Genomic DNA, 25,711 nt, shown 5'->3' with positions numbered 1-25,711 from the left:
TCAAGTTTATGTATATTTTAATTGAATACAGTTAAAATATAATTCTAATTATTTATTTTCTAAATAACTTTTTTAAATGTCACATTAAATAATACAATGGTTAATATTTTGTTTAAATACTGATGAACATATTGTTATAAAATCCATAAAATATGTAGTAAAGTATGCACGAATAGTAATGGATTATTATAGTCTTAATAAACTATACTATTGTGTATTAATTTAGTAGGTAACATATTTTTTTGCCAATTACACAACAATTTATAACAATTATGTTTACAATGAATATTAAAATAGTTAATAGTCTAAACTTAAAACTAAAACTATAAATAATAATCAATGTTAAACTATGACTTAGTATTCAAAAGTCAAATTAATTAATATATAATAAGTTTTTGCCTATATTTCATGAAAACAGTTATTTTCTAAAGGCTAAATTCAATTAATATGGTTTATTAAAAATAACAATAATTCTATAAAAAAAAAGGAGTTAAAAAGCTTCCATATAGTTTTTAAAATTTAAAGATATTATTACAGTAATTATATTAATTAACTTACATATTATAGTATATTTTTTTTAAGGAAAAAACCCAAATTCTCTATATATTTGTACTCGCATAATTGATATTATTAACAGTTAGGAAATGATAAGTACAATTCATTTTTTATTCATTTTTAAATCAACTACTGACATTTTAGAAATAAGTAAATGATAACAAACATTTGTATAGTTTATGTAGTGAAAATATACTTATTATTTTTACTCATAGGTATTAAAGATATGATATAAACTGTCAGATAATTAAAAAATTATGTTAAAGTATAAGGAATTTAATTTTACTTTTGCTCATCAGAAAATGTTACCAATAAATAATTAATACATTCATAATACATATATATATTTTTAATTAAATTTTAGCAACTATAACCATAAGCTGAGAGATATATTTTGTTAAGGTAAAGTATGATACGTTAGAATTTTTGAAACATGTATTCTCATATATGAAACATAGTTTTGTTGCTAGGAATTTGGGTGGTCATCTATCCAAGAGCAAGCAATATCGGATAGTGCATAACCGCAGCACCATTCACTGACTGCAGTTAAACACATTAAGTCCATTTTGTTTAATATTGAATGAATAAATTAATTCTTAGTAAAATATACATGGATTTTACATATTATCTCATATCTGTAATACCTAATAATATATAATTGTATTTAAACACATTTCTTTATTTTAAATAATTTATTTATAAATACATTTTAAATGTAAATAACGATAATATGAAACATTACATTTTCATAATTTATGTTACACTTTAATAATTTAAGTTAGAAAAACAGTAATGAAATTATGAACATATTTGTATTTTATTTAATTAATTAATTTTATGAAAATAATTTTGTTACTTGAAAAATTATTATTATTTTTAATAATATCGTTTAAAACAAAGGGTAGTTTTTAATTTTTTTTTTTTTATGTTTAATTATTACTTGATAAAATAATTTAAATTAGATGACATTAATAAATAATTAAATAAAAAGATATTTAAGATGTCCATAGTACATAAACTTGTTTATATTGTACGATAAATATTATTTATCAATAACAGGAACATTAAAATGAGTTATTACAGTGCGAGCGTGTTCTTTGGGATAATTCACATAAATTAAATACTTAAAGAAAAATGGTAATAATAAATAAACAAAATATTTAAAAGTAGTTTAAGTTACTTTATAAGTAACCTAAAACTTATTCAACTAGGTAAATAATTTTAGAATTACAAATTATTAATATTGGATATAATTATCATAAAAATGATTCAATAGAGATTCTGCAGTCACTTGGTTAATGTTATATTTATATTTTAGCAGTAAAAATTTCAATATCCTATTAAAAATTGTTTTAAATCATGACAACTAAATTTATGTATATTAATGGCATGCAACAAGATTATATTGTAAAATTAGAATAAATATTAAGATAATCTTATTTAAGGTTTTTTAGATATATATGTGAAAATCTATTATACAATTGAATGGGATGAAATGTAGAGGAATACTATTAATGGACATCAATACATCTATAGATATATATATATAGATATATTTATATATATATATTGAATCAATTTAATAATTTTGTTGAACTTCATTACCATAGATAAATGAGTATCATCAGTTAGGAGACCATGGTATATTGGAATGCATGTGGATAGTGATTTCAATAAAATCACTTGAGAACCAATAAATTAATTTAAATTGGTTTTAGTGAATTCTAAGGTTGTGATATACAGTTGTATACATCTATATATATGTGTATATTTTCCACTAATGTTGTATATGTTTCATGGCTCTAATGTGGATGCTGTAGTTTTCATTTGTTCTGCTGGTGCCCTATAACAAATAATTGAAAATAATTATTAAAATTATAAATATACATGCATTTATAAATCAATTTCAAACATCAAATTTAAATACAAAATAGTTAAAATTTTAAATATTGAACAAAAAGTAGTTGATTTTAACGTGCAATTCTTTGAATTTAAATTTTTTTTTAAAGTTTCTACATTTAATATTATTGTAGTAAAATAAATTTTGGGTTACTACAGTAATGAATTATGAAAACTAAATCTATAAGTATACCAAAATCCTATTTATATGGAATGATTGGAGCGGATGAACTACCAGTAAAATAAGCAACAATAATACACTTTAAAAATTTAGTTCAGTTTGCCTTAAGTGGGACGCCACACATCTGGATCTTCCATTAAAGTTGTGTGATGTCCGCCCATGGGTTGAGAGACGTTATCAACGGGAGAAGCAATAGCTCCCATGTCTTCCCTAGATCCTCTATTTAGTAGTAAGTATTGTAACAAACACAAAAACAAAAGCCAGTGTTCTTAGAACAATTATAATCAAACACAAAGTAAACAAATGTTTAACATATTATTTATATAGTTATTATAAAACGTGTATGTAAAACATAAATAAGAACTTACTTTTTTCCAACTGACATGAGACCATACAATAAACCAGTACAAAATACTAAAGCGCTGGCTATTAATGTACTTGGACCAAAACATAAAAGCAATGGTACTAAGGATAGCCTGAAAATTACAATGTAATTTAACAATATTTCATAATTTAACGTCAATTATAATTTTTTAGAGTTAATAATGCATTAAATAGTAATTAGTACAAACATATTTAATAAATATAGGTGTTGTTTCTTACCCAGCATATACAATAGCTCTAGTCCAATAGGGTTTATTTTCAGCGACATCACTGACTTTCTGCATATAATCAATAAACACACATAGAAAAGGTGCTTCTAACGCAATTAGTAAAATACCGAGAAGTCTAAAATTACACACAACTTGATTAATATAAGTATAAAATTTACAAAAAAATATTTAATTAATACTTGATAAACATACAGTTGTAAAATTCCACCAAATAAACAATCTGTGTTTAAAAAAATTAATCCGAGTCCATTCCAAATACCAGTGAATAAATTAACTGAAAAGATATAACAATTAATAATAATAATAATAATAATTTAAATTATCTATTATGAAATATTTAACAATTATTATCAATGATACATACCAATGCCAGCAAATGTTCCTAATGTTCTACTACCATATTTTAAGTGCCAAGGAATTTCATCTCTATTTTCACCTTCATCGCTAGCCCTTTTCCAAAGATTTGTGACTTTATCTCCCATAGACTATTGGAAAAAAAAATATTATTAAATTAAATAAACTATAACATAATTATACATAAATTAATTTACATGAAATATAATATTGTTTTTGATTAAATTAAAAAATTATATACATGTTTTTCTAAATTGCTTAACCATTATGTAATATACCTATGTAATATAATAACATAGACCAATTGTAAAAAAAATGCAACACTCGTATTATGATATAATATTCATCACACTCTACTGATTACTATAGATAAGTGTTGTGTTACCTACATTCAATTTTTTTACCAGATAAAATCAATATATATTATTTCTAATTATAATGGTTGTTGTACAAAATTGAAATATTAAAGAACAATGATTACCTATTTTAATTAAATTTATTTTAATGATAGTAAAGTGAAATTGTACATCAGTTCTTCTTTAGAACTTTATATTTCATACAACATTTTTAAGTAATTTATTCTTATTTAAAATACATAATCTATAATATATAAAATTTTACTTAAAGCATAATAACATAAAATATATATACATTATGCTTTAAATGAAGTCTTATAAAAACAAAAATTATTTTTGTATACAAAAATATAGGTACATTATATCTACCCAATTGAAGTTAATTACAATGAAGAATATATTCCAACAAAAAGTTTTTTACCCTTACGTACATACATATTTTTTTATTTATTGATCTGAAACAAAATTTATTTTTAATTTGTACTATTCTATAATTTGAAGAGGTTATATCCAAATTTTACCTATATTTTCTTACTGAATATTAAGGTATAACATATCAAATTTTACTTTATGCAAAATCCATTTTACTCAATTAATTTTAATATTTAAGTACATTAACCTATAATCAAGTTTAAAGGTTAAAATATTATTTAGGGCACTTCAGAAGGTGTATTTTTGGTATTTTAATTTTGAAGTAATTTATGAGTATTTTAATATTTATGACTTAAAAATGCTTATAATTTTTTTTTAAAATACAACATCATCATAACAATATTCTTAATTTTAAATATGATAGTAGGTCAATTCAATTTAATATTAAAAATAACAGAACAAACAAATTCTTTTTAACGTACAATTTATTGTGTAACGTGTTAGTAAGATGGAGATAGTCAATACATGCTGAATTATCTAGTTTTCAATTAGTCTAATTAATTTTGTGATAACAAAATATATTGGTCAATCAAAATATACATTTATTTCGACTAAATATTCCTTCCAAGGTTACCTCTGATAATTAACAGAATAGAAGTATTTTAAATACTATTATTTTGATATTATTCAAATCTTTTGGTATAATCTTAACAGAATACAATTTTTAATCACAAGCCAGTAAGTGAATTAATTTAAGGTCTGTAATAATATTTAACTAAAAATAAAACTTAATAATCAAAAATCTATTTTGTTTTAAATATTGTGACTATAATATTATAAGAATTATAAAAATGAACAGCAACATTTTTACTTTAAAATGCATTATTAATATGTACTTTAAAATGATTCAATAATTCTTTTATACAAATTCCTCATTATTAAATTGAATTGTAATATAAATATAATGCAGATATGACAAAAATAAGATAATTTTTTTTTTAATTTTATCTTTTGTTCAATATGATAGTGACTATAATTAATATTTTAAATTTTAGTATGATTTACCAAAACAAAAATCTAACAAATTTAACATGTATTATTCATCAATTTTCACAGGATATTTTTAAAGTATTCCAACAACAATTATAAATACATCCATATTTTTTCTAAAATATGATAAATTAATTAATCTAAACAATACATTTATTTCACGTGATTTCAGGCATATTTTATTTTACATTATTTACATATTTCATGAAATTCATTTATAATACTAAAAACTAAAATAATTGGTCAATTTATATTATCAAAATTATTAGTAGTTTAGTAATATTATACTTTGATATTAGTATTCATAAAAATATAGTGTGTATGTATAACATTTAACAAATTTATCTTAATGACCATAAATAATTATCACATATCTGTTTCGACAATTATTTAACAAAATTTGATATCAAAATTAATAGAAAAACTGATACAAAAATAATTGTATTTATTATCATTTACAACAGCACTTACACTACGTACAGTATTTAAGTTTTATGACAACTCCTTAATCAAACCAAAATAATGCATAAAACATCTACTAAAATTTAAATTTAAAATTTTATTCTTGATTTTCCTATCAACATTTTCTTATTTACTTTATTGCATTGCATATTAATATGAAATATGGACCAACAACATTTTGTGATGTAGAATTACAGAAAAATTCATGCTCATTTAACAGATTTAAGTGTTAAGATTGAATCAATATATTTTAATTTTTTTAAACTTAAAAAATTATATGATTAGCCATTGTTTTACTTTGCATTATTAAATATTTGAATCAATTGTATTTCTTAAACATATAAAAAAAAATATTATATTAAAAAATAATGAATTATATATTTTGGAAATTTTAATTCCAACTCTATTGTTATAATTATATTCTCAATTTAAGAAATTTTTCACTGCTGTCAGGCTATAGAATAATTAAATGTATTTAAATTTACTTTAATTAATAATAGAATTAATTTTTATTTAATATTATTGACACAGCTTTGTAATTGTTTCAAATTAAAATTAATAAAAGGTTACAAAAGTAGTACCTTTAAAAATGTAATTATTTTTAGATACAAGATAAAAGTTTAATAGAAATACAATACAAATATATATATATTACATTAAATATAAACTATTGAGAAAACTTTTGAGTATATTAAGTATTGATACAATAATATCAAACGCTCTTAAATTGTAATAAGATTCTGATAACTAACAAATAGGTAGGCAATAACAAAACTAGAATAGTAGTAGAAATATAGAAATATAAACTTATTCTCAAACTGTATTTCTTAGTATTACAAACATCATCTGACTATAATAGTTTAGTAAATTCAACTATAATTAAATTTAAAGATAAGAACATTAACTGAGTTTGTAAGTTGACTTTTTAAAAAATTTAAATTTTTCTATAATAATAATAATAATGAACATTTTTAAATTATATTTTACTCATAGTTTGTATAAAAATTAACACATTGTAAAACAGGCAATGTACAACACAAATAATGTTTTTAACTTTAAATTTGGTAAGAGGTCAATTCATTATAATATAAATTAACAACTCGTTCAGCTCAACAAAAGTTTGCTACAATGGGTGTAGTTCAGTAACTGCAAGTTTTAAAACAATTTGGTATTTATCTAGTATTTATAATTATTATATTTTAAACTGAATTAAATGCTATTAAAATGTCCTATGAATATTAGCTACTAACATTAATTAATAATTATCAACATCAAAATAAAATTTAAAAAATACTCAATTACCCAAAAATATGCATCGGTAGAATATCTATAAATAAAATGTTACAGGCTAACATTAAAGAAAATTAAAAGTTAACATGTAAGGAAAATAGCAATTCTAGTGTGATATCTATGTTTATAATAAAATTAACTAGAAAATTTGGTTTATATGCACTATAATAGGACAGTACTTCTCAAACTATTTTTTAATTTAGTCCTCTTAATTTAATATATAATCGTTATGGCCCCTAAGAATTTTTGTTACCATAAAAATTGTTAAAATAATAAGAATTATTTTTTTCTTGAACTTAACTATATTATTTTTAGCTATGTGGAACACATACATTAAATATATAATAAATAGTAAGTACATACACACTTTTGAACTCCTTTGAATAAAACTTCACAATAACTTTTAACTTTAAATACACATAGTAATTAACTAGACAAAATTATATTACATATTTTTTAAAGTTAATATTGATAGGCGACCTTATACATGTTTACACAATAAATCAATGTTCAGGGTGATATATAAACAATGATGTTTGCTATTACAATATTTTCTGAGGCATGATCTACGTTTGTTTTTAATTGTAAATGCAAAATTACAGAGATGTGTCAATGAAAAAGGAGTTAATATAAGGTTTAATTTTTAAATTGATATCGCCTTAGCTATAATTCCATCAATTCTTTTTTATGAATTTCGGTGTCAAGTGTGAAGTCTGCTGTTTTATGTGAGATAAACTTGTCTGATGTAATAATAATTCTATTATAATTAAATGGCTGACTATTAACATTTTATAATCAAAAATAATTATGATTCTGTTTGGTTCATAAATACATTTCAAAATAGGCAAAACAAAATAAATATTCTCTCCTTATAAAATACATAAATGATATAACCGAGGATATAACACTGTGTCCCTCACTTGAAATCCATTGTTATAGAGGAATAATGTGTTAAAGTATATTTTCAAATTTGTATAGTTGTAATATTTATCTAATATTAATTATTATACATTGATAACTGATATTTACAATTTACAGATTATTATTTACATATTATAATGAAATATGACGCGCCGTCTGTTACTTTATTTATTCTGATACAACAAAATGTACACCATTAATTTATAAACATTATAGATTTATTATTATTTTAATTAACTTTGTTGATAGTTACAGTAAAACATATTTATTTATTTTATTCATTCAACGGTAATTGATGCTTATTGTTTGATTAAATACTATAAAATCAATAGTTGATTTTGTGGTCGAAACAAATCAGCATAAAGCACTTAATACATTTTAAATTTAGAAATGTATATGAATAACTTAGGATTAATCCAAATTAGGTAGAACATAAAATATTTAATTAAATAACAATGATACTATCCAGAAACTATGTAACATGCAAAATAATAGTAATCAAATCTGACATAGTATTAAAAATATGATCTATTTAAATATAATTATATTTCTCCTTAGTACAATCAGTTATTACTTTTGGTAATCTGGAGACAGACTTTTAATTCAAGTTAAAAACAACTTTAAACAAAATTATTAAATATATACTAAGGTTATCAAAATCTTTATAGTATAGAACTCAATTTACAAAGACTTTTACGTATTTAATTAATAAATAAACTTTTTTTAAAAAATGTATAACTTTTAGCATAAAATTAAAAATTATATTTGTACTTGTGAGCATGAACATAATACTAGGTACCTATAAAAAATATAATAATATGTAATTTTAACAAATTGTAAAAAGTCTTTTGGGCTTAACATTTGTATTAATATTGCAGTTGAGATATGTAAATCTCTAAGTATTAATATTAACTAATATAACAATCATTACAGCTTTAAGAAAACTTTAGTAAAATTAAAATTAAAAACTATAATTTTGTAAATTAGGTATTTTTTAAGTGCTCCTCACTTCCATCACAAGCATTACTTATAGGAAGTGACTTAACTTCTGTGCTTTAGTTAAGCAATATGCACATTACCTAACACTTTATTTTATAGACATATGAAATCTTGTGGGTATAACATAGTGCACTTTTTCAGAAGTTATTTGGTTACATCTCAAACTATTTATCGTTAGGGTATGAGTAGTTTGATATATTTTTTCAACATTAAACAACTTGCCATCTGGTGAAATTAGTAAGCCAATGTCTAACATATATTCTATTAAACATTTTAAATTTAAATTAATTAATATAAATACCTATAACTTATAGGTTATACACCCACATATTTTGAACATTATAGAAACTATTATAGTATTGATCTCACAAGTCTTAGTAAAAAGTCCTCGAGTTTAAACAAGGTATTTTTTACTATTGTGGTATAAATATATAATACTATTATAAATTTGGGTATTATCAAGGAAATTTAAAAGTTTATTACCCTCGCAACTCATTGTCTTACACAATTTTGCCAATGCATATTAGCCTATTTACAGGGGATGCTCAAGTACCTACTCACTACACTCAAAACAAAAATCAATAACTCAGTGCAATAGTAACAATAGTAGGTAATAAGTGTGTACAACAATAATGATAATAAAACCCGGAGTCAGTGAATCTACCCGAGTATCGGCAAGAGCAAATATTAATACGGACTCACCATGGTCGAATCGCGCTTGTGCGTGGGCGGGTGGTTCTAGTAGCTGGGCTCAAGTGGGCGCGCAATCGTATGCGGGTCCGTCGGCAAACGGGGTGAAAGCGGGTAGCAGAGAGATCTGAACCACGGCGGATGCTGCCGATGAGTAATTATTTTTACAGTCGTTGCGTGAAATAAAACCGCGAGTAAAACGGTAACTGACAAAATTACAGTTATTACTAGTGCAATGAGTACGGCTTGCTAAATACTTCTGTTGACAACGGAAAGATATGTGTGATTGTGAATCGTTAACTGGACTGTGGTGGTAGTGAGGTCGTCGTCATCGACCTTATCGTTTTTATTGCCCGAGATAAGACCTCCCCGACGGCAGCTGCTGCTGCTGCTGCAGCGACGGCGGTGGCAGTAGCAGTAGTCGTCGGTCGAACTAGTGGCCCGTTTCACGTTTGCAGAAAACTGTACGCTCCTTCGAATCGGTCTCGCGACTGGTCGCACGTTATCAGTGCGATTGCGCCCTATTATCGCCTTATCGAGGAATTTCACCCATGCAATGCGTAATATATTAAATAAAAATAATAATTATAAATGCTATATGATATTTCGGTACACCGTCATCGTGTAAATACCCAAGTCGCGACGCATTAGATAAATATTAATAAATTAATAATAGTTATTATTACCGATAATATAATATTACTATTATTATTCTCCGTTCGTTATCGTTTCAATCGGCTTCGCGTCGCTTTCTCGTGTCATATCGGTTCGCGTCGACTCTGTCCGTCCCGGCCTACGGTAAATATAGTAATAATAATAATAATAATACTAACCGATTATTAAATTATTTTCGTGTATACCACCGTGTACGATTGTAGTTATTACATCAAATTCGTCAGTTCCACGGAGGTTTTTGTTCCCACTCATCGACGGAGGTTTCCAGTACTGCTTCTCTGTCACTGTTGTTGCTGCTGCCCGGCGATCGCTCAGTGTGTTTGTCGGCGTCCTGTTGGAGTTTGGTCCGATTCATTGCTACGCTGGTACCCGGCCGTCGTTTCGCCGCCAACAATTATTTTGTTCGGATTTCTCGTGAAATGGCTACGATTAACTTGGATTCCATTTTACCATGGCCGGAATACTATAGACAGGTGTTGAACAGCACGAGTAAGGATCACGTCCATATTATTTTTCAAAATGTCTTTCCCCGCCTCGGCCGCCCGTCTCTGTACATCGCGCAATTGCGTCGTTTTTGTCGACGTAAAACTGATAGGTCCTGAATCACGTTTTTCCATCGCTTTTCGATGGATTCCGAACTGGGTTTTCAGATAACAATCTACTCGATTTGCATCAAACGTTTTGTAGGTTAAGAGGCGCTATGGTTATTGGTTATTCTATGTTTATAATCATTATTATTATTACTTATTAATTTTTATTATTGCTAGCGATATGTCATCACGTTTCATCATCATTGCTAACAACATATTTATGGTGATTTGATTTTTAATTAGAGTAGATACGTGTGATTTTTCAAATAACTAGTGTAGTGGTGTTCCTGATTTGCATTGGAACATCAAGTCAAAAATACAAATGTTGTATAGACAAATTAAAATACTTGTTTTTAGTTCTTACATACATTTTCTCAATTGATTTTAATATTATTTAAGTATTATCATTATTTTAATGTTTAATTTAAAAAACAATATATCACTTTAATAAAATGCAATGTACTCAGTGATAGGGTTATTGATTTGTTGAGTGGGTACAATACCTATATTTTTTTTGTCATAGGTTGTTTACTATTTAAATGAAATAATAGTTGATTAAATAATATATAATATTCATATGAGATACCTAATTTAATAATTATTATTAATTCAAAAGATTAAAAGAATGAATACCATTTTCTGTTTATTTGTATTTTATAAAATAACTAATTAGTTACATACAAATCTACTATTCTATAACTCAAATCATTATCATTGCATCTACATCCTGTCTTAAAAGAGAATAATCAGTCAGTCAATCGATTGTTAGCCATTTCCCTGCATCTCCCACCAATGACCCGTACTATTGGACGATCCCCAAATTAAATATAATAATACTAAATAGGAATATTAGTTGAAAATGTTCATACATTGTCTTCAGAAAACGTCGACTAGCAATATTAAGGAAATTTGCTGGAACCGTCAGTAGTAGGTATGCGCTAAAAGTGATTATTCTCTTTTGAGACGGGATATAATGTACTTGTTTAATGTGGCTTAAATAATTTTGTTTTCACTAAACCCAGTTTGGAAAAATCTCTTTCACAGAAGAATCTTAATAGTGAAAATACATCATAATCTCAGGACTTTGAACTAGAAAAACATAAGCATCGGTAGTGGATAATCAAAATTTGTGACATACATTAAGTTAAAAGATAATAAAATCTTGGCTTGTGATATTATCATGAAATTAAATTGGTACTTAATATTACAAAACATATTTAATTAAGAAAAATAGTTATCATATTGTAAAAATGATAAATATTATTTCTATAATAGTTATAGAGTATGTATTATCTCTGTCTTACAAATTTAAAACAGCAAAAACTGTTTTGCGCAGGAAAGAATCATGAAAGTGATTGTCATTATTAAAAAATGAAATTTTCACCATATAAAAAGAAGCACTTTGGCTCTTAAATATTGTTTTTAATTTTTCGATATTGGAACACCAATAAAAGTTAATTAAAAAAAATGGATTTTAAAACAATAAGAACTCTTTTTGTGTAAATGATATAAAAAAAATTAAAAACGATATTTCTTAGATAATGTTTTCAACTATATAGTTTAACAATTTGAAGTCTTAACTATCACTATAGCCTATCCTTGGCAAAACAGTTTTTAAAATGTTCTGTAAAATGGAGACAATGATAGGATAATGCAATAAAAAATGCTCTCTTAAAAATTTTTTTTCTTTTTCTTAAAACTTTTAAGAAATTGTTTATTATCAATGTTTATTGCATAAAAAATTGCAGGTCTTTTGAAAATAAAATAAAAACTTATTATTAAAATTTGTTTACTTAATGCACTTAAAATTATTCAAATAAGTACTTGAATTTGAAAATTTTTACATACCTACCTTTTACAAATAATAATAATAAAAATAAAATAACATTTTTAAGTATCTTCTGCTAAAAATTAAAAAAAAAAAAATGCGAATTTAAATCAAAGTTTTAAGTAATTTTATTGATATTATTTTATAAATAGTAAAATTAAATTGCTAAAATAAACCTAAAATAAAAGTCTACACTATTGACTTAAGATGTTCACTGCTGAATAATGCCAATTTGCATCATGTTCCTTGTTATTAAATGTACTAAATTTTTTTGACTATTATAGTTAAGCTATTCGTTTTCGTTAACATCCTATAAGTGTTATTATTTCATAAGTATGTGTAATTCGTACATTGATATTTAAAATCTTAAAAAAAAATTTTAAAACCCCAATTTATTAGTGTTACAATAAGCTTATTTGAAATACTAGTATACCTAATATACAGCAATTTTTTAATTGTTTGATTTCCTAGAAAATTTCTTTTGAAAATGATATTTTAAATATTTTTACCACTCATCAAAATGTTTCAAATTCATTGAGCAGTAATATTTATTTTTATTTTTGTTACTTATTTTACCATAGAATTACACATCTATCATTCTATATTTAATCACTTTTTTTAATAGATCAATAAACTATTTTTTAATTGTATTAGTTTTATTTATGACTTGTTTACATATAAAATATATTAAATGGATATGTCTCAAATCAGATTTCAAATATATATCTTAAGGGCAGTGGTAGCAGTATAGATAGCCATTATACAACGATGCTAAGCAGGGAATTTTATTAGAGATGCTCAAAATAGAGTTATTTAGGGACTTGTTTATAGGACTGGATTAATTAATTATTTCATGGTTAGTTAAGTTGAAAACAAATTTCATCTGTATGTCTTTTTAATTTTAAATTTAGTGTGAATTAAACAATTTAAAAATTTAAAGTTAAGAATAACTGGAGTATCTTGTCCAGATTTAGTTTGATATTTTAATTTTGAATAAATTAATGATCGATTTAAAATTCCTAAAAAATGAATTTTTTAAATGTTTATAATTTACTTTTAATTAAAATATTTAAAAAAGCCATTAATAATAAACTTATCTTTAAATTTTATAACTTAAATACCTGAAAAATGTAATTAGTAAAATATAAGAATACAATAATAATAATTTTTTATTTTATTTATTTAAACATGTATTATAAATATATATACGTGCTAAGTGACTTTTTAAAGTATAAATATTAACAGGAAAATAATAATATACAGTTAAAACAGTTAAGTATATGATTACTTACTTTGACTTTAAGCTATAAAATCAGCCTTCTGAATTTGATATATAATATAAATAATTCTACACAAACAGCCTTACCAAAAGACTTGCCTTAAAACCTACATTTTTCTTGCAAAAAGTAAAACTTTCTTAGCTATTACAGATATTTCTGTGAACACTATACAATTCAAAAAATGTGATTTTGTTGATTTTCTGTTTCGTTTTTTGTTTTTAATTAGTAAAATAATATTAAGATATTATTATATATTTGTTTTCGTTTTAAATAATGTATTTTTATTATGCACAATATACCATTATTAACTATTAGGTAGATAATTAATCTTCATAGTAATAATTAATTGTAGCTATTATTTATGCATATTAACTATATTTAAGTAAATATGATTTTGTTAACAAAGTTATTCCTGCTTTTACAGCTAAACCAGCATTTTTGAAACCCATTGATGGTCCAAAACCAGAATTTAATAAGGAGTTGAATGAAAAAGTATCTTTGTATCAAGGTGATCTAACAAAATTAGCAATAGACGTTATTGTCAATGCAGCCAATTCTAAGTTAGCTGGTGGTGGAGGAGGTAAAAATATATTATATCTATATATTCTATGTTAAATTATAAATAATTGCATGCCAATATTTCAAATTAAATATTATTTATTATTTACAATATATATTTAAATGTATTATAGTTGATGGCGCTATTCATAAAGCTGCTGGGCGAGAACTTCTGGAGGAATGTGCTACATTAAATGGTTGTAAAACAGGTTGTGCCAAAATCACCAAAGGGTACAAACTCCCAGCAAAATGTAAGTCGATAAATGCATTAATTATATAATACAATTAAATTGTAATCTATCTAATATAAACATATTAAATAGTAATTATTTCTGCGCATAAAAAAAAAATGTTAACTTCAATCAATAAATTACTAGAATATAAGTTGGTAACTATTTATTATTAGTTAATTTGTTATACACCCATATATTCAATGTTAAAGTTAATCATAATATAAATGGAGGACAATCTTTACATAATCATTTTATCAATACCACTGATAATATGATGGTATCTGATAAATTCAAGTACAATTTAAATTTTTATGTTACTTTAATACAAACGTTATTAACTTATAATTTAGATTTTTTGGCCAGTTTTATATATTTATTTTACTTAAATGCATATAGCTACTAATGAGTTCTGGTAAGCTTTTTCGTTAACAGTATTTCAAATTATAGTATGTTTAATCTATAATGTTTCTTTTAACACATAGTTATATTGCTTTTGTATATGAAACTCCAATTGCATACAGATCATGATCGATATTAAGCACTGAGCTGTTCACATTTATTGGTACCTTTCCAGTCAGTCACTTTATTTGGAATTATTAATTCCAACAATGGTCATATGAAAATTTATTTATATATGTATTCACATGCTCAGATCCTACTTTCAAAAAAAAGAAATTAACTTCTATACTAAATAAATACTAAAATATTATTTTAATAGGTACTGTTTGAACATTATTTATTTTTTCAAAATTTAGTTATAAGCATTTTAAAGTTGTAATATTTAACATAGCTATAGTTCACTTATAAATGATAATATCAATAAAATCCTATGTAATGATCTGGATAATATTCTTATCTTAAAGTTTGATTATAGGTAAATTTACTTTAATGTTAAAGCTAACAACATAAAATGGATTTTGATGAATGCAAATTTTCTATTTTTTATGAATGTGAGACGGATACATCACATATGGGTGTAGCAACTTCTTAACTTTAAAACTAACTATGCTTAATTGCTTACATTAATTATGAACTCATAAAATATTGAACTACTAAATAAATTGTTTCAAAAAATTATTTTCTTTTTTAATTTTATTCTATTATCCATTTGCTTATTGTTAATTTATTGTTATAGATATTATACATACAGTTGGACCAAAAGGAGAAAATGCAGAAGAACTGCAATCAGCTTATCAAAACAGTTTGGATTTAGCTGTTGAAAAGAAGTTAAGAACAATTGTAAGTATTAAAATATAGTTAAAATTGATAATTTTTTTTTCTTTTAATTATTACTTGATATTTTTAATTTCAGGCATTTCCATGTATTTCTACTGGCGTATATGGTAAATTTGACATATTTTATATATCTTTTTACATAGTTTCAATTTTAAATTAAAATTTAATATTTATTTTTAATAAATAAAAAATGTTTAGGTTATCCGCAAGAAGAAGCATCCATTGTTGCCTTGAAAGCTATAAGAGACTTTTTAGAGCATGATCATAACTTGGTAACATTTCAAATTTTTACATTTAAATTTATATTATCAATAAAAGCTCTTAAAAATCATAAAGTTTAAAAAACTCATTCTAGTTAAACTATTAAAATACATATACGACATGGGTAAAATAAAATATTTAGATGATTTTTAACTCGGTCTATCATATGCCGTATGCACAATATACCAAATTTACTTTCATTAGCCAAAACTGTGATCTGATCTTTTATTATTTAAAAGAATTTAATATGTAATCCTCAGATCATCACAGTTATTATATTAGACTTCATTACCTATATTTCAACTGTATAATCTAGGAGCAGTATCGAATACAATTGAGTCTCATTTCCCAAAGAATTGTTTTTAATAATAATGATAAATGATATTATATTTTATTTATTTGATGGACAAATTTTAAAAAAAGTAACATAATTATGTTTAATCAAAGTTTTACCATAAAAAATGTCCTATTTCAGCATTCTTTTACCAAATACTGAATAAAAGTTGAATTTAAACTCAAATTTTTATTTTACATTAAGTGCTATTAACGCTAAACAAATAATAAAAACATATTTATTCTAATAATTATATATAAATGGTTTTCAATATTATTCATCTATATTAAATAAATGTTTTCAATATGTTAAAAATAGAAACTATCATTATTATCATCTTTTTGTGCAGTTATTTATGTATGTAATATATTTTAATTGAATTATTGATATTATTATGTATATTTATTTTACTTTTAGTGTTAAAAATTGATTTAAATTATGATTAGTGCCTTTATTATATACTTGAGCCAACGAGAGAGTACTATTCCTTTGCGCATCCAAATGGTCGAGCTCCGTGGTTTTGTATCCAAATTTCTCCCACTCTACCATCTAGTTTGGGAGGTTTAGTGGTGGGAATGCGCGAGAACGGAGGAGTTTTGGTCGCCGCCCAAAAGTACTCTTTCGTTGGCTCGACTATAGTGATATGTATAATAAATGATAATTATATTAGTGATTTATTTGTAAGTTTTATTTTTGTGCACTCAAATTTATATATTGTATTAACATTTCTTTTTCAGATTGAACGCATAATATTCTGTGTATTCCTTGATACTGACAAAGAATACTATGAAAAGTATCTACCGTTATTTTTCCCCCTTGAATAAAATTAATATCATGTATTGTAAAATATACTAACTTTTTTTACAGCATTAAAAGTAATCATTTATACATTGTTTTAATTCGTTTTCCTTTTTTTATATTATCAATATTGTAGTGTATTAATACAGTATGTTAATTGTTTAACTTTAAAAGCATTTAAATATATATCAATCTCATTAAATTTGTATTTTTGTTTTAATTTGTATTTATTTTAGAATTCTATTTTGTTTTAATGTATTTCAAAAAAAAATTCTATTTCCTAAGCCCATGACTGTTTATGTTATAAGTGTTTAAAATAATTACCCACTAATACCCGGGTCACAAAATACAAAGTTAATACCTCTATTACAAATGAGTTAAGATTGTATGTTATATTAAATATATTCAATAATAATAGAAAAATAGTAGTCTGTGTTATGTATTACACCTCCCAGAAATTAAATTGTTGATGTGATATAACTTATATTATCACAGTTAAAACAATACGTTTAAAATACATGTAATGGATAGAATTTACTACTTCATGAAATGTTAATTATTTTTATTTTTTAAATTTCATAATAGAATAATAATAATAATAATGACAACTCATTATTACAATGTATTTTCCATTTTATTTTGTGTTATTAAATGATGTTCTTCAATATGCTTGCAATATTATCTATATAATATAAGTTTATTTAATTAAACATTTTTTTTTGTATATTCTTTTAAATTTAGTTTATACAATAAACTATCATGTCATGAATTGAAAATTTGAAGGATACTTACTACTATATTTGCTGTTTTTCCTAACAAAATATGTCTTAATTTATAATTTAAAATAGGTTAAAATAAATTTGTGGCTAGGTCCAATAAAGAAAAATCATTAAACATGTAATTTGATGTATTTTTTTATATAAAAATAATATCTATTAATTTGAGTCAAAATTACTAATCTTATATACTTAATTGTGAGATGATCTTTTTACTCCCAAACACAAACAATATATTCCTAAATTACAATATATGATGGTTGAGAGTATTTCATAGTGTATACAATTTGGTATTATTATTATATATATCAATATTCTTATTGATGATCATGCAGAGAAAAATCCTTTCCTGATTTATTTGTTGGGCATCCACATACAAATAAATCTTTTTTAAAAAATTACTCAAAAGTAGTAAGGTCTGAACTGCTGAATGTAGATCGAAAGTTTGCATCGGACTCGTCAAATTTGTTTTTTAAATGCAAAGTATTAGTTCAAAAATTAATTCTTATAGCAATGCGCAAATTATTCTACGGAAAAACAAAAAAGGAAACACAACTGCGGATAAAGTAGCAAATCCAGCCATAAGATTATAACCCTTTCAGAGCTAATGATGCTAAATGACATCGTGTTATTTTATCAGTTTTTGTTATTTACCGTCATCAATTTTAATCCTAGAACATTGTAGGCAGCACCAAAATATGCGTATTTTTTTTCTACACAATATAAAGAAAAAAAATGTATTCTTTCCGATAAAAATTAAAAACCAAAAATTATTATTATTGCATTAATTGTATTGCGTTAATTTTCTTTATAGAATTCTAAGAAACAAAGCTTTTTACAAAAATTCGCTATCTCTATCTAAAATATATTTGTACATAACATTGTCCGATGATACGTTTTAACATATGCACAAAAATCGGCTTTAATTCGACAAGACCCAGTTGTGTGTGCTAGGTACTTATTTTGATCATAGGTTTAGAGCACTTTTCAAATTGATCAAGTTCAAAAATGTAACTTTCAAAGTTCAAAGAACATTATGTAAAACGTTCATTTTATCGTGTTGAATATCAAAATAGAGGTAGTTCACATGTACACATGCTATTGTGGTTAGACAATATTCCTGTTTTCGACACAGCAAACCGAAAATTTTTGGTTCTTGTGTAACACTAATTAACAAATACATGACGTGTATGGTAGACGATAGTAGTCCTGCCCATCAGTATTTAAATAAAAATACTCATAGCCACACACACTTTTGTTACAGAACTGACAAAGGCAAACAAATTAAAAAAATGTCGCTTCAACATACCATATCTCTCATATCACTCTGCTAACAGAATCCGCTAGGTTGGAAATTACTGAAATTCTAAACATAATGTAACAATATTTTCCAATTAAAAAATTACAAAAAAAACTATACACAACTAAAAATAAATTATAAACATTACCTGTAAGTACACTATTTGACTGATATGCATTTGGAAATATGCAACCCGTCCTAAATCCTACTTAAAAATGAATTACTTGTATCAAAAAAATAAATATACTATAATTTAAATATAGGTAATATAAATTAATCTTATATTATTATTATAATGTGCAAGGCTGTTTGGGCATTAACGAATTAAAATTTAAAAGTTAAAATTAAGTTAATACGTTAAGTTAATTAACTCGTCACTTTTTTTTCAAATTAACTTTTAACTTAATAAGTTACTTTTTTTAAGATTAATGTGTTAATTTCAAGTTAATTTTCGTCTGAAAAATAATGCAAGAATAATTCAAAAACTTAGGATTTATTTTAGAAAATTAGGTTTTTTGATAGCTAATTGGTACTTAGATGTGATTAAATTTACCTGGTAATTTTCTTGAGCGTAAAGAAAAACTATCTAATAAACAAGATCATGTGTCTGGAACTTTTTATTTTTCCAAATTAAAAAATTTTAACTTTAAACTAAATTAAGTTATTTTTTTTTTTAAAGTTAACTTTTAACTTAACAAGTTAGCGAAAAAAATATGAGTAACTTTTAATTTAATTTAACTTGATTCTTTTTAAAATAACTAAATAACTTGACGAGTTAAAAAAAATCGTTAACTTGCCCAGCCTTGATAATGTGGAATAAAATATTATATTGAGCCGCGTTCAACGCTTGTAAGACAATAAGTACGTGCCTACAAATAAAATTGTATCAATTAAAAATAAAAATACTCTTATCTTTTCAATTTAATTACATCTATATAGAGTATAATATAATCTAGACTTAAAAATCATCTCCGTTCAGAATCGTTTGATTACATTATTCGTTTATATATCATTGTATTCAAATATATAGTACATCCATTATAATGACCCACCTCTCCACCTCTACTATACAGCAGAGCAATACTCCGCACTTGCCTGTCCTTTTTTTTTTAATTAAAACTGTTTCAGTGTTTTTTAAATTGAAAATTATTCTAAGTCCAAATGACAAGATTCTTATGTAGGCTGGCGTGAAGGTGCTTGTGCTAACTCTGGTAAAATCACGTCTCCCGGAGTCCTCTCCAGGGCCCCTTTATATATAGTAGATCCCATAGGCGTGCGCAGACATTTGTGGCAGGGTGGGCTAAGTCAATAAATATTAAGAAACCTGAACTCTGATGGAAGAAACAATTAAAATGTTACATACTTTAATTTACCAACTCATAATCACCCACTATTTAAGGCATAAATCATTCATATGATTAAAAACAGATACATATTATTTTTTTAATTAAATAAGAAATATTGTAATTGCCAACACAGTTTAATACAATTTCGCAATCTGTAATGGTAATATGACATAATATGTTATCAATTTTATTTTTAAAGACATTTAATTTATTATTATTTATTATTATTTATTATTATTGTGTATCAGTTATTTTTCACCTACCTATTTAATGTTTTAGGATTTTTGAAAAATCAAAAATCGTTATGTTTAGAACGTTATGTATTACTATGTATAAAAATTTGGTCCACCCGCCCCCCTGTGCGCACGCTTATGAGTAGGAATACAGTAGATTCTTATAACTTTGACAAAGTTGTGTAAAAATTAAATTCAGCTTTTGACTATGACTTTAAACTTTGAGGTATTCATATTAATTTATTAATTTTTAATAAGCAACTATATTAATATTTGTTCTACATTAACTAAACAATTAAAGTGATAGTTCCAAACTGCATGCTTTGTATAATATTGCACATTTGCACAATTTTATAATGGAATACATTTGATTATTATATAGATATTATCTCACGACTCACCACAAACTTTTCATACTTATACCTCTATTTTTAAAATTTTAAATTAAATTCTATAAGAAATTCTTATAATGTATGCCTGTTGTACTTTCTTTAGGACCGTCCAGCCATCCTCAAGGACCACGGGTAAACTCGTTGTCATGTTAACCAAAATAATGATAAATCGATTAATAAATATTCATTTCGGTTCTATACTTAATTATTGTTGATTTAACGACATTTTAGAACAAAGATATTTTTTCAATAACGACTTTTTCAATAATATATTTTATAAACCACTATGGTGCTTTTCTAACAATCTTCTACAACTTTGACAAAATTGTGTAAAAATTAAAATCAGCTTATAGTCTTGATATTTAAAGTGGGATTAATATTTCAACCATTTTTTTACTTCCCTAATGTTTTCTATTTATTAGAAACATAGATGTTTGAACGCGGCTGACTTCCCGCCGAATTGCCTACTAGGCGTCATCGCCAAAGGCTTTACAAGTCTCGCGCGATCGGTGTGGAATATCCGCGACAGTCATTCCCCCTCTACGTACTCGTGGCCGGCCGATGTCCACTACAACTTTCGTCCGATATAGCCGGTTTTGCCTTTTGCCAACGGCCGAACCTAGCGTGTCCAAGTGCTCGCCCGTTCGTCCCGTATTTTTTTGTTCATTGACCTCGTGGTCAACCGACCTAATTTTGGGTCCTTCAAAAGTCGTGACTTTTTATTTTTGGTGTGCGCGACAATCGCCGTAAGCTCCGAGACAGTCGGGGCCTGACGTGTGCGTCTCACTCCGTCGCCTAGTATATAATTCCGCGCGACATTATATTTATACATATATCTACGTCAAGAGGCTGTCGCCTTACCAGCCCGGATACAAACGTGGTCGTGCCGAGTAGCGGAACAGGTTATCCTCTTTCTTTATATTTATTATTGTTTTCGTTATTTGTATTGTATGTAAACAAAAATCTGTTTTTTTATTTATTATTAATTTTATTAGTATTGTTATGAATAATACGGGACGGCATATTTAATATTATTATTATTGTTATTATATCTACGCTGTTTCTTTTTATGGTTAATGTAATATGTCTGGCGCCCAGCGTCCCTTTAGCCTATTATAATTATATTGTATATTAATATTTCATACAGTATGTAACCCTTCCCGTCCATAGCAGCATTACGCGAGTCATTGCCGCTAACCGCGATATTAAAAGTAGGAGCGGAACGGCGCACAATAGAAATCCAACAATCCCGAACACATTATACCTACATGAGGTATAAAGTGAATCGTTACTGCAAACGTCAAAAATGACATTGTATGCGTTTTATTAAATAATATGTAGATATGTTAAAAATAGTAACGTTTTTTAATTAATTTCAAATTTTACACACAGTTAATCGGTAGTGTACAGACTTATCCTGTCACTTTTATATTGCTGTTCTCGAGCCGTTCGCCAAGTATATAGAATTGTCCCCGACGGCTTCCGGCTCATACCATAATCATGGTAACAATTAGCGATGCAGAACGGCGCATTTCTTCGGTACTGGTTATAATGTACTATAGTTCCCCGTCAGAAAGGTAAAGCAGAAATTCTGCACGGCGATTTTATGTCCGTAAACTTATTACCGTATTGTTTGGGGGTTCCGGTCGTTTCATAGATTCTATTCGGCACAAATATGGCCAAATATGACTATACGTATATGAAAATATTTTATTTTTTTATCTTGTATTTATCTAAAATTATATTAACGTTTTGTAGTCACAATGAACAAAATTAACTTTGCAAGTTTACCTAACATCTCATCAGAGTCTAACCTACAGCTGTCAGGAATAAACAATTTGAAATACCTACGCCGCAACGCCATTTCCATGCCGAATAAATCTATAACGGAAAATTCTAGCAGTTTGTTGAAGGACGTGATCGTTACAACTATTCTATCGAATGAGTCGTATCAGCCGAAAACAATCATGAATGGCACAAACATAATCAAATGTAAGTCTTTGCCCAAAATTACTACATTAATAGAGACTGACGAGTTATCAAAAATAAAGCCAATGAAATGCCTACGACGCAACGCCATTTCCATGCCGAATTTATATTATACAATAGTAGCCGATGGCCAAGAGGAGCAAAGTGAATTAACTGGTGCACAGGAGCTGACACAGGCACCGGCACCATCACCCATAACGGATACGACACGTCGTAAACGTAACTCTTTATGGCGTAGAACTAAAAAGTCCCTAGTCATTAGATCCCCTCGTCCTACTTCTCAATTCTCATATTCCTTCTGGCCTATTCTAAATGTGTCATTACGTTCTCACGCTATTACGCATTTCAGGATTCATGCACGTACGATGATTGTATTCTAATATGATGTCCGGATGACGCCCTGTCCACGTATAAGCTTGTCAACCGTTTCGCTAGTATTTCATAGTTTAGTATAGAAAATATTTACTGTGGGCGATTATTACTCCCCCAGTTAAAATAACCGGGATACGGCCCTCTTGTGCTGACAGAAAAGAACTACATTACATGTAAATGATTCTTCTACTGCTTTCTCCTCAACGGGCTCAACGTTACTTGCTTCTGCCTTATAGATACTTATAATGTTTTTTCAGCATGCTTCTGCATTGACACCATTTTCTCTGCTGCCTTAAATATGATGATGTCCTATTCGGCGCCATTGATACATTAGATCCAAATCTAACGGCCGGTTAAGGCCTATGTAATTAGGGCTAATTTGGGACCTCTTGGTGAGACTAAGATATCGGATATCCATAATACCTATTCATAAAATAAATATATAAATTAATAATAATATAATATACTTGAATATATTGAAACGTCATTAAATATTATATAGTATACGAAAAACGATTCTGAACAGAGACAATTTGTCAGTCTAGGATACATTATATTATTACCTATATAGTATATTTAAATTGCTGTAATATATCGTTTTTATTTTATGCGATTTCGTAAAAATTAAATTTCATATGCTCATAAAATTTGTTCTATATTAACGCTAGAATTTTTTTTTTTACAGTTATTTGAAGAACAATTTATGGAGAGCCTTGCATTGGGATTTTGAACCTTAGGTATAAATCACATCAATTTTGTGAATTTTCAACTTCAAAATTCCTTGCAAATTTTCGCGATTTTGTAAACATTTGTTGAACTTTAAATGCTTATAAAAAAAATTGTGATTAACGATTTTTGATTTTTTTTTTACGATAAGTACAACTTATAATAAACCTATTGTATTAAATTTTATTTTAAAGATTTTTTGGTAAACCAAATTTATTTTATCGACATTTCAAAAAAAAAAAATTAGAAATATTGAAAATTTAAATTGTCTATAAATAACTTTAAAAAAATCAAAATATTTTGAAAATGTAATCGTAAATATATAGCGCTAATACTCGTATAACCATTTGGTGAAAATTTCAATTTATTATTTACAACGATTCGCTTTTGAGTTACAGCAAAATAAAAAAATCGATTTTGTCGAAAACTTGTTATGTGTAAAAATTTCCGTTTTTCCGTTACTTTTTAGGATTTTTCCTGACCCTTTTGAACACTACTGGAAATTGTTTACTTTTGATCCACCAAAGTACCAACTAGATTTATTTTTATTTTCAAAGGGGCTGAAGTCAAAAATCAAAGCACAATTACTACTCAAAAACGTGATGACATAACAAAAAAAAATAAACACACATAATTGTTCAGAATCTAAAAGACAAAACAAACGTTATTAGTAATAACTTATTACCAATGAACCACGACTGCGATGGTGACACGGTGGTCGACATTTGCGGGAGAATGCGGCTGTGCTGTTACCGCGGCCGTCCTCTACGCTGGTAATGTGACAACGGCTTGAGACGACGCGCCTATATAAGTGACATTCACGTTAGGCGTAGGCGGGACACGCGAAAACGACGGCGGCTAGTAACTTGGCGGACCGCGCGACTATAATACGCGTGTTTTGCACGACGGATTGCCGGGTGTCGACGATGAATCGTATCGCTCGGACAGGACTACGGCGTCGAACGGCCCCGTCAAACTCGCAACACAACAATGATTGCGCTTGACGCAAAAACGGTGTACCGCGTTACAACCACACGACAA

The 25,711-nt window shown here is 26.1% G+C and overlaps 2 protein-coding genes across 4 annotated transcripts; one reads left to right on the top strand and one right to left on the bottom strand.

Moving 5' to 3' along the window:
* Positions 1-10,130, bottom strand: LOC132924278 (calcium channel flower). 3 transcript variants are annotated; one of them, XR_009661305.1, is made up of 7 exons: positions 9,756-10,130; positions 3,614-3,734; positions 3,442-3,523; positions 3,239-3,364; positions 3,004-3,111; positions 2,648-2,854; positions 1-2,398 (listed from the first exon to the last, which is right to left on the bottom strand). XR_009661305.1 is itself a non-coding variant. In XM_060988481.1 (7 exons), the coding sequence occupies exons 1-6, from the start codon at positions 9,756-9,758 to the stop codon at positions 2,740-2,742; spliced, it is 555 nt and encodes a 184-aa protein (XP_060844464.1). In that variant the 5' UTR covers positions 9,759-10,130; the 3' UTR covers positions 1-2,398; positions 2,716-2,739. The 3 variants fall into 3 exon arrangements, 2 of the variants coding, with proteins under 2 accessions (XP_060844464.1, XP_060844465.1); XM_060988481.1 differs by having other exon boundaries at positions 2,716-2,854; XM_060988482.1 differs by lacking the exon at positions 2,648-2,854.
* A 243-nt stretch (positions 10,131-10,373) lies between these two features.
* Positions 10,374-17,738, top strand: LOC132924276 (macro domain-containing protein CT2219-like). The gene is made up of 8 exons (XM_060988480.1): positions 10,374-10,541; positions 10,622-10,907; positions 14,541-14,696; positions 14,809-14,925; positions 16,043-16,146; positions 16,220-16,250; positions 16,342-16,415; positions 17,476-17,738. Exons 2-8 carry the CDS (start codon positions 10,838-10,840, stop codon positions 17,560-17,562), a joined length of 639 nt encoding a protein of 212 aa, XP_060844463.1. The 5' UTR covers positions 10,374-10,541; positions 10,622-10,837; the 3' UTR covers positions 17,563-17,738.
* The last annotated feature ends 7,973 nt before the right edge of the window (positions 17,739-25,711 follow it).

This window comes from Rhopalosiphum padi, chromosome 3 (assembly GCF_020882245.1).
Source record: "Rhopalosiphum padi isolate XX-2018 chromosome 3, ASM2088224v1, whole genome shotgun sequence".
Classification (NCBI taxonomy): Eukaryota; Metazoa; Arthropoda; class Insecta; order Hemiptera; family Aphididae; genus Rhopalosiphum; species Rhopalosiphum padi.
Note: the sequence above shows the minus strand (reverse complement) of the source record. Positions and strands in the feature narration are given on the sequence as shown.

Coding starts and splice junctions, on each gene's coding strand:
- LOC132924278 (XM_060988481.1), bottom strand. Junction 3,112..3,238: donor AGAGCTATTGTATATGCTGG/GTAAGAAACAAC, acceptor TGTAATTTTCAG/GCTATCCTTAGTACCATTGC. Junction 2,855..3,003: donor CTCATGTCAGTTGGAAAAAA/GTAAGTTCTTAT, acceptor ACTACTAAATAG/AGGATCTAGGGAAGACATGG.
- LOC132924276 (XM_060988480.1), top strand. CDS start 10,838: ATGGCTACGATTAACTTGGATTCCATTTTACCATGGCCGGAATACTAT. Junction 10,908..14,540: donor ACAGGTGTTGAACAGCACGA/GTAAGGATCACG, acceptor CTGCTTTTACAG/CTAAACCAGCATTTTTGAAA. Junction 14,697..14,808: donor GTTAGCTGGTGGTGGAGGAG/GTAAAAATATAT, acceptor AATGTATTATAG/TTGATGGCGCTATTCATAAA.